Here is a 9,481-nt window from a genome sequence, read left to right as displayed (position 1 = left end):
TCTCCACAATTTTTTTTTTGCCTTTATGATTAGTTGTTATGCCATTGGATAAGATGACACAACAAGGCAACAAAATGTAAGGTGACAAGGTGAGCACTTATTTACTTGCACGTTGGGATGTTACTTCTGCTCCTTTACGTGCACGTCGGGATGGTAAGATAGTATCTTTTAGTATTTTGTAATCTATCAAGTTTTTTTTTTTCTTTTTGTTTGGACAGATATGGAGATTTGAACCAGGATATTGAATTTTCAGCCCTAAAATTACAGGCACTTTGGTCTAATATACCAAAGAAATATATTAATTGACATGAATATATTTTGTATTTCCATAAATTCAATTTCACATATTGGTTCAAGGAATGACTCATTAAGTGTTATAAAGGAGGACAAGAGAATGGTAAAAGAGTGAAACGCATAGTTGGAGATTGAATTGCATGTTCACATTTATGTCTCGTATCTTAACCAGCTTAGTTGATTAGTTAGAACAATTATTACATATTCTTTTAAAATCAATTGCATAGATATTATGTAAGAAAGAACCAAATGAATATTTTGAAAACTAAAATCTTGATTAACTTCTTCATACATGCTATGCTAGAAGGTGGATATTAAGGTCAAGGACACTTAGTGGCACTTGAGATAAAGGCTCTAGTAATATGAAGTTCAAAATTCGCAATTTCTAATGGAAGAATTATAAAAATCAACATTAATCCAATTTAAAATGTTTCACTTTGGCCGGCTATAACATTTGAGTTTAACCGAACCTCTTGTATTTTCCTTCCTTACGTTCAGCAACTGAGACATTCAAGGCTATTTAAACTGTGTTAACGTCTAGCTCTTGAAATGTAACAACTAGGAGGCAATGGTAGTCGCAACCAAATCTACAAGTTATGGTCGTGTCTCAATGGCAGCAGGTTCTTCTGGTCCTCAACTACAACTTGGTACATGTGCAATTGTGTTGCTAGCACACTTTGTCACAATAGCCAACAGTGCTGATATATTCTTTGATTGGCACGTTTCTGTTGACTTCAATTTAAAGCCAGTGTCTACTGATCAACCGGTGTGGATTGTACCCTTTGGTCTATTCATCTTTTTATTTGTCTGGATCATATGCATTGTTGCCTAATTTCATTGCTGATATGATTGGCAGGTTATAACAATCAATGGCATGTTCCCTGGACCCCTTATAAATGCAACAACAGATGATAATATTAATGTCAATGTTTTCAATGGTTTGGATGAACCCCTGTTGTTTACATGGTATATAATATGCCGTGTAGTGCCTTTTTGTTTCTCTTTCAATAATCTCCGAGAACTTTCTGGATGTTAAAGTTGTAAAACAAATGTTCAAGTCCCAATTGAAGCTACAGAAAGCCTTGTAACACTCCTTGAAATTAACAAAGTCAATATTGATGACCTTGGACAAATGGCTTTGCTACTAGGAGAGGCATAAGAAGACAAATCCTAATGGCAACTTCCAAGAATCATATATTTTTTTAATATTATGATATTTTTTTAATATTATGATATTTTTTTAGTTTTAGGAATGGGACCGTGCACTAAATATATAAAATTTTGGTTCTGATGTAGGAATGGCATACACCAAAGGCTAAATTCATGGCAAGATGGAGTGTCTGGTACAAACTGCCCCATCCAACCTGGCAGGAGCTGGACTTATGTTTTCCAAACCAAAGATCAGATTGGCACATTCTTCTACTTCCCTTCCATCAATTTCCTCAAAGCTGGTGGAGGGTATGGTCCAATTCGAGTCAACAATCGCCCTGTGATAAGTGTTCCTTTTCCAAAACCTGAAGCAGAATTTGATCTTTTAATTGGTGACTGGTACAATAGTAGCTACAAGGTAATTGCTTGATTTCTTGTCATTGGACCATTGATTATTACTTTTGAGTTTGATAATGTGGCAAGAGCAAGTCCTAGAATGCCACTCCATTATTGGATCTTTAATTTATTTTTGTAGTTACTTATTTATATATTTTTTGGATTTGATAATTCTGAATAGTGAATATATTTGATACAATCTCAACTAGGATATTAGGTCCAGATTGGATACAGCAGATATTCTTTCCCCTAATTGGATGCTAATAAATGGCAAAGGACGATATATGAACAATTTATCTAAACCATATGAGACCTTTAATGTTACACAAGGTAAGAAATGAACAAGAGAAGTGTTAGTGACTCAAATTTTGTGATCATGCTGTATAGTACTAATTTAATTCTCTTATGATAATGTGTCTAAGGTAAAACATATTTGCTTAGGATATCAAACGTAGGAACAGCTTGGAGCTTCAATTTCAGGATTCAAAATCATCGAATGGTTTTGGTTGAAACTGAAGGATCTTATGTCAATCAAATACAGTTGGAGTCTCTTGATGTTCATGTAGGCCAATCCTACTCAGTTCTTGTCACAGCAAACCAAAATGCTGCTGATTATTACATAGTGGCCTCTCCTAAAATGAGTCATGACACAGATATGAACACTCTTGTCGGCGTTGCTGTGCTTCATTACGATAACTCTACCACACGGGCTAATGGGTCTCTCCCACGTGGTCCAGATCCATTTGATCTGCATTTTTCCATCAACCAAGCAAAGTCCATTAGGTAATTTCATGTCTCAACATGATGCTTTGTATGCTCAAAAAGAGCTTCACCAGTTTCCGGGTTTTGTTTATCTGTCTAATGCCAACCTAATATATTGTTAGAAATAGCAATAATGCCTCTTAAACAGTTTTCAGCAGTTATGAAAACGTAAATATGATTTTAATTTCATATTCAAAACAATACATACATTCTCATTATGGGTCTATTCGAACTGAAGGTGGAACCTGACCACTGCAGCTGCAAGGCCTAATCCTCAGGGAACGTTTAATGTAACAAATGTGACAATATTTGAGACTTTCATTCTACAGACATCAAAAGCAACGATTGATCGGTTATCTCGTTACACTGTCAACAATGTCTCCTACTTGACCCCAGATACACCACTGAAGCTAGCTGATTACTTTTCCAATGGATCTGGAGTATATCAACTTGATGCTTATTCTAAGAACTCTTCAAATATTAACGCCGTTCGTGGAGTTTTTGTAGCAAGTGCATTACATAAAGGGTGGACGGAGATAGTACTTAATAACACTTTAGACTCCATTGATGCTTGGCATTTGGATGGATATAGCTTCTTTGTTGTTGGGTAAGTGTAACATAGGAATATACCTCACTAAGTGTGTTTGGAAGTTCACTAAAAACACATTTTAATGTGAAAACTATAATTTATAGTATTGCAATGGATTCACGTTTGAGTGAATTTAGAGTCAATTCAAAAACACTCTTTAAGTCTAAAATTATCGAGTTGTGTCACTGCACAACTGTAAGCCTTATACATTTAACATCAAGTTTAACGTATGGCAAATATTTCAGTATTCTTCTTAGAGTTGTGTTACTATAAAATCGGGGTCATTTTAAATACCATACATGACAGCATTTAGATAATTCAATAGGAAAAGTCGAAACTATAAGTATTATGAAGTTGTCTATAGATATATTGACATATTATTATGAACTTGAGTTTATTGTAGCATAACTCTTATATAATTGTCAGTATCTCTTTTCTCCATTCTCAATCATTCATGTAATTCAGCAGCCCTTGTAAATTAAAAAAATCAGCACATTTTCTGCATATGAAATTTCCCAGTTGATAAATAGCAAATGTTTTTTACCTGTTTAGATTGGGGGAAGGAGAATGGACACCAGAATCACGGTCAAAATATAACCTTTTTGATCCTGTAGCTCGTTCCACTGTGCAAGTGTACCCGAGAGGGTGGAGTGCAGTGTATGTGTACCCTGACAACCCAGGAATGTGGAACTTGAGATCACAGAACTTGAAAAAGTGGTATTTAGGTGAGGAACTCTATGTGAGGGTTTATGATCCTGATCCCAACCCTGCAAAAGAAAGGCCACCTCCACAGAATCTCCTTCTATGTGGTTAGTTTATGTGAAAAGTTTCTTTGCTTACTTTCATTCTTGAATGATGATGAAAACAATGATTGTGGTATTGATACTTTTGAATGCTCACAGGTAAATTTCAACCTTCGGCTCCAACTCCTGCTCCGTCACCATCACCAAACACTCCATCATCCAAGGCTTATAATCCACATGGTAGAACAAGGTTAGTGTATTTTGACTTATGACATCATTTTTGTGAAATGCTTATATGTTAATACGGTTCTTATTTGTGTGTTTTTTCTTTGTACCAATAATAGGTCTCTGATTGCTATGATCACCTCTGCCATATGTTTCTTCTATATTGGTTTCCATTAATTGAGAGGGTTTTCACCCTTTGCTCAGGAGATTGGAGAGAGAAATGCAGATCAGCATAAAGATAAAATTCCACTTTTTTTTTCTCTTTTTTAAGTTGTTACATCAAGAATGAAAGCAATTCACCATATTTTTTCTTCTTTTGTAACTAGTTAATTACGTCAAGAATGTTGGTTACTTAATACTTCAATCATGTTACTTGTTTAACTTTCAAAATATATACAAGTTAAGATTTGCAGTGTCATTCTTTGGCCACACTTGATGTATGTTTCTTAATCTATAAAACGGTGGAAAATTATACTGGTTTTAGTTTCAACAACATGCGAAGGCGTCTTGATTGGCACATTACTAGCAAATATTTTTCACAACTTACTGTTTCATCTGGTCCCTTTTCGTTCCCATGTAATTCTCTCAATTATATGATAAATCATGATGTTTCCATTTTCTTTGATAGATTCTCTTAATGTCCCCTCTCACTAAACTGACCTATCAACTCACTACAACGTACTGGTGGAAATGTGGTTTATATGCTATCGCTAATGCAACAGTTACACTTTATTTCACCAATTCCTGCAATGAAATCAAAATTACACTTGCTATCCTGTTCATTACCGTTTGATGATTTTTTTCTTGAGCTTCCAAGATAAGACAAAGCTAATTAAGCTGAAAAATAAACCTGGCAGTTCCTACACGGCAATCAGCCACACCTGGATCTGTGATTGAGACTGAAAAAATTAGCAAAAATTAACCTGATGGGGATCAAATTCATGTTCTTGAGACTTAATGTGCAAAAGACTTATGCAAACAACTGAAAAGTTTTAGCAATGTTACATACACAAAGCTAAGATCTACAAATAAACATTATTATAGAATGTCTATAACTAGCAAAATTGTGATAAAATACGTAAATCTATACAATACTTTATTGAGTTGTTGAAGTTTTAATGCTTGATTTCAACTGTTATCATTTTCCACTACATCATGTAAAGTGCGCCTCAAAGGAGTCAAATCCAACTCAAACACTACCATTGTGTTCACTTGTGAAGCTAACTATTCTGTAAATAACATTAGTAACATTTTTGCAACTAATGGTCAATTTAATTTTTAATTATAATTAGATACAAATGGTGTTTATGTAATTTTAATCAATTCAAAATCCACAAAATATGAGTTACATAACTCATAACTTCAATAACTTTTCTGCAAAAAAATTAAAATCAATAAATTAAATAATATTTTATTTTTACTGTAGTTACAGATATGTTTTGAAAAGGAAAATATTTACACATTTGTAAGATGCCTATTTAAAAAATATATACAAATAACATGTCTCTTTCAAAGAGTTACTATATAGTTATTAAAAACTGTATGATGAATAGCAAAACGTGATTGTCTAGTTTGGATTTGAAGTGTCATGTTACCCACAAACTTAGAAGTAACAGATGAAAGAGGTAGGTAAAGTGTGTGGTAGAGGCAAAGTATATTGAAGAGTGATGTATTGCGTAATGCGTATACTATGCGTATAGCGTAAACTTTGCCTTTAGAAATAGTTGTGAGTATACTCTTTTGTCTAGTATAATAGGTGCACCCTAAAGATAAAGTAGACATACAAGAGACTTCAAAACTCTAGTTGTATTTTATATTTTTTTACATAAAAGCAAATTACAGTAATAAAATAAATTATAATGCCACATGACTTATATTTTTTTAAAACTATTTTTTCTTGTAAATTAAGATTTATATTATATTATGCTCGCTTTGTATTGTGTTCTGATTTTACAATTTTTCTGTATCTTCCATGTTCCTATTGTATTATATTTGTATCCCATATTATTACTAGACCAAAATCATCAAACTTTGGAACAAGAGTGATTGTTGCACCCCTATCTGAGATGGATTCTTGATAATTTGGAACCCATAAAATCATTTGGGCCGAAATCAATTGGTGTATGTCTTAGTTCGGATCTCAATTGTAAATTTGTCAGAATGACACTGTTTAATGTCAGGTACTGAGTATTCTAGGTAGATGAGCTTGGCGAATCAAGGGGACCACATGACACCAATTAGACCTGCCACATAAAATTTACAGATCTGTTATTTGAATGTCTAAAACTTGACATGGTATATAATAATAATTATTTTTAATATTCACATATTTTTAAAATATTTTCCAAAATTAAATGAGATACTAAGATAGAATATTTTTTTTATTTTATTTAAACCACTTGTGTCTTTCACTATATTCTCTTCTTAATATATAATACAATTGTGTTACAACTGTGTTGAAGTTAAATTTAATTGAAACAATTCTTATGTTTTGATTCACATATTTAATAGAGATAATCGTGACTTTAATTATTTGAATTCTAATTATATATTGGGAGAAAAAAAGACATCCAATTGGTCTTCTTATGTTAAGAGCTTATCGATTCATTTCCAATTTAAAAACTGGCCTAAATTAAATAAATGTTAATCCATTTGTTTGCATTTGATTCCATCTGTTTATGACCAAACACTTTTTTTCCTTAAAAAAAGCTATCCAAATTTATATGTTCTTTGCATGATCATTTAACAATAAGTTGGCAAGTGAACCCTTAAATTAACTTTGGCAAGTGAATCTCCTAATACTAATTAGTAACCTACTCAACTTGGTAAACTTTCGCTGCCTCTTCTGCAATCTCTCACTTGCTTTTCATCGTACTTATGATAAACTCATTCTTAGTAATTAAACACATCTTCAACTTGTATTGACGTGATCTCATGCCAAGTTTTGACTTCTTAACAAAAATAAAAAAGAAAAGAAAAGAAAAACTTAGTTATAAAATGTTTGTATATTAATCTTATAAATGCAATAGCCTTAATAATATTAGGTTGAGTGTAAATCGACACTTCTGGAGTAACTCATTTTTCTTCAACGCCTCTATCTTTTACTTCATCACAAAGAAAATAAAGTGATGTGACTCAAAATCCATTCAGTTTATTAATAAATAGCATAATTCAATAGAACTGTGATCTTTACTTTCGTTTGTGGATTTGATCTGCTCTAATTTTGGTATTTATGAGCTGTATCTAAGACAATTTTGCAGGATGGTTTCATGGGGTTGCTTAGGTGTAATGAGTAGGCAATTAACTACGGCACAGAGAAGGATAAGCAATGCAAAGAACAAAATTGGCTGAACAGTAACATTTTTTTAATGAAAACAAATTGGTAAAGGCGAAAAAGGACACCTTGAGGATTCATGTGGGAATAGCAGTTACTTACTGGCTTTGCTTGCTTTTATTCTATTTCCATGACCAATACGAGGGAACACACATTGAGAGAGAGAGAGAGAGAGAACAATGAAACTTAAACAAAGACTTTTGGGATAGTACAAACACCCTCACTGCCTCTCTTTCTCTCTACAGTCATAATACATCACATTCTCTGGCACGGAAAAAGAGCCAAAAACCAATGAAAAAGAAGTGAAAAAAGATACCCAACATGCGCTATCCATGAGTTGTTGAGGTCTTTTCAGAGAACAAATTAAAAACTTTCTCCATTCAACAACTGAACACACCCCATAATCACTAGGTGCTTGATCATGTTGACAAAGAATCAAAAGAATCATATAATGTAAATTTTGATAAAATGTATAGAAAGGAAAACAAAAAGAATCAGATCAGACAACAAATGTTTTGCCAAAATTGCACATAAACCCAGTTTCCTGATCATGTGAAACGCAAAACTGAAACCTTGTCAGTAATGACAATCCACCAAAGCTGGGGCGGGGAAGACAAGACTTGTTTGTTGTTGTTGTTGTTTATTTCCATGCTGTTGTTGTTGTTGTTGTTGTTGTTGCTTGGATGCAAAGGCAAACTTGGATTCTCTTTGATCATCTTCAGGGGCAGGAAGGTTGAGATCCAAATCCAAATTCAACACATTCCTTTTCTTTCTGGGATGATCTTCTTCTGGTTCCAAAGCCATTGGGGTCAAAGAAAGTGCGGTGTTGGTTCCCACGGGTGCTCGGTGGCGTCTCATATGGCCACCAAGTGCTTGTCCTGATGTGAATTCAGCACCACAGATAGAGCACTCATGAACCTTTGACTTGTTGTTATTGCTGTACAAATTTCCCCTGCCATTCAATTGAAAGGAAAGTGATGATTTATTGGTCTTCAATTGAAACTCTTCTTCATCTGAAGACAAAAAGACTTGTTTTTTGTCTTGCCCAATTGCCATTGCCATTGCCTTAGGCTTCTTGTGACTAGCCCTGTGGCCTCCAAGTGCTTGAAATGAAGGGAAAGTTCTGTTACATGTCTTGCATTCATAAACATAATACCCTGCCCTGCTAGACCCCAAGGTAGCAGCTTCCAAGAATTTTTTACTGCTATACCTGGCATAGTTCATGCCACCGTCTTCCTCGGCGAGTTTTGGGGATTCCCGGGATTGTCCTTGTGCCAGGAGGATGAGGCAATTCGCCATGTCCTCCTCTTCATCTGTGCTGTCTTGTAAGCCTGCAGAAGAAGTGGCGGGGGAGCTGTTCCTGTTGTTATTGTTGTTGTTGTTGTTGTTGTGATCATCATGATCAACACCATTGTAACAATCTTCTCTTTCTCCTTCTCCAGTGGAAGAATTAGCAGTGATGGAGAAGGGAATAGGGGATTGTGGCCTTACCCTTTTGGTTCTTTTCCCTTTGACAATGTTGGTGTGGTCTTTGGAACCCAAAGAGAGTTCATCTGGTGCTTCCATGTTGGGTCTGACACCACCCAAGAGAGCCTTAACCTTAAAAAGACAGAGAGGGAGGGAGAGAGAGAGAGAAAAGGAGGGTTGTAAGGAAGCAGAGAAGTGTGGTTGGTTATTATATATAGATAAGGAGTGAAGGGTATTATAAGCTGGGGGAGTCAAAAGCCACCCAATGCAACAGTAACTGTGAATCAGCCCCTCAATCCAACTTTTGGAAGTGTTTATTAATAGGGTAGTGGGGTTTGGAAATTTAGAAATTTAAAGAGAGAATATAGCACTTAGGAAAAGGATAAACCAAAAATAATGCAATTTAACAGAAAGTGACCAAATTTGGGGAGTGTGGTGCAGGGTAAACAGATTGGAAGAGATGGGTAAGGAGTGGTTTATTCTACACATAGTCCGTCCCACACTCTCTTTCTCACACTTTGC

At 34.6% G+C, this 9,481-nt stretch overlaps 2 protein-coding genes across 2 annotated transcripts; one reads left to right on the top strand and one right to left on the bottom strand.

The window, feature by feature from the left end:
• The first annotated feature begins 862 nt into the window (after nucleotides 1-862).
• Nucleotides 863-4,004, top strand: LOC113871740 (monocopper oxidase-like protein SKU5). Its single transcript, XM_027508840.1, has 7 exons — nucleotides 863-1,060; nucleotides 1,151-1,260; nucleotides 1,591-1,861; nucleotides 2,049-2,169; nucleotides 2,262-2,622; nucleotides 2,840-3,208; nucleotides 3,743-4,004. The coding sequence occupies exons 1-7, from the start codon at nucleotides 863-865 to the stop codon at nucleotides 4,002-4,004; spliced, it is 1,692 nt and encodes a 563-aa protein (XP_027364641.1).
• Nucleotides 4,005-8,068: 4,064 nt separating this feature from the next.
• Nucleotides 8,069-9,058, bottom strand: LOC113871739 (zinc finger protein ZAT5). Its single transcript, XM_027508839.1, has one exon. The coding sequence runs from the start codon at nucleotides 9,056-9,058 to the stop codon at nucleotides 8,069-8,071; it is 990 nt and encodes a 329-aa protein (XP_027364640.1).
• Nucleotides 9,059-9,481: the final 423 nt, after the last annotated feature.

Source organism: Abrus precatorius, unplaced genomic scaffold (genome assembly GCF_003935025.1).
Source record: "Abrus precatorius isolate BTA unplaced genomic scaffold, Abrus_2018 Scaffold7, whole genome shotgun sequence".
Classification (NCBI taxonomy): domain Eukaryota; kingdom Viridiplantae; phylum Streptophyta; class Magnoliopsida; order Fabales; family Fabaceae; genus Abrus; species Abrus precatorius.
Note: the sequence above shows the minus strand (reverse complement) of the source record. Positions and strands in the feature narration are given on the sequence as shown.

Coding starts and splice junctions, on each gene's coding strand:
- LOC113871740 (XM_027508840.1), top strand. CDS start 863: ATGGTAGTCGCAACCAAATCTACAAGTTATGGTCGTGTCTCAATGGCA. Junction 1,061..1,150: donor CAGTGTCTACTGATCAACCG/GTGTGGATTGTA, acceptor TATGATTGGCAG/GTTATAACAATCAATGGCAT. Junction 1,261..1,590: donor GAACCCCTGTTGTTTACATG/GTATATAATATG, acceptor GTTCTGATGTAG/GAATGGCATACACCAAAGGC.
- LOC113871739 (XM_027508839.1), bottom strand. CDS start 9,058: ATGGAAGCACCAGATGAACTCTCTTTGGGTTCCAAAGACCACACCAAC.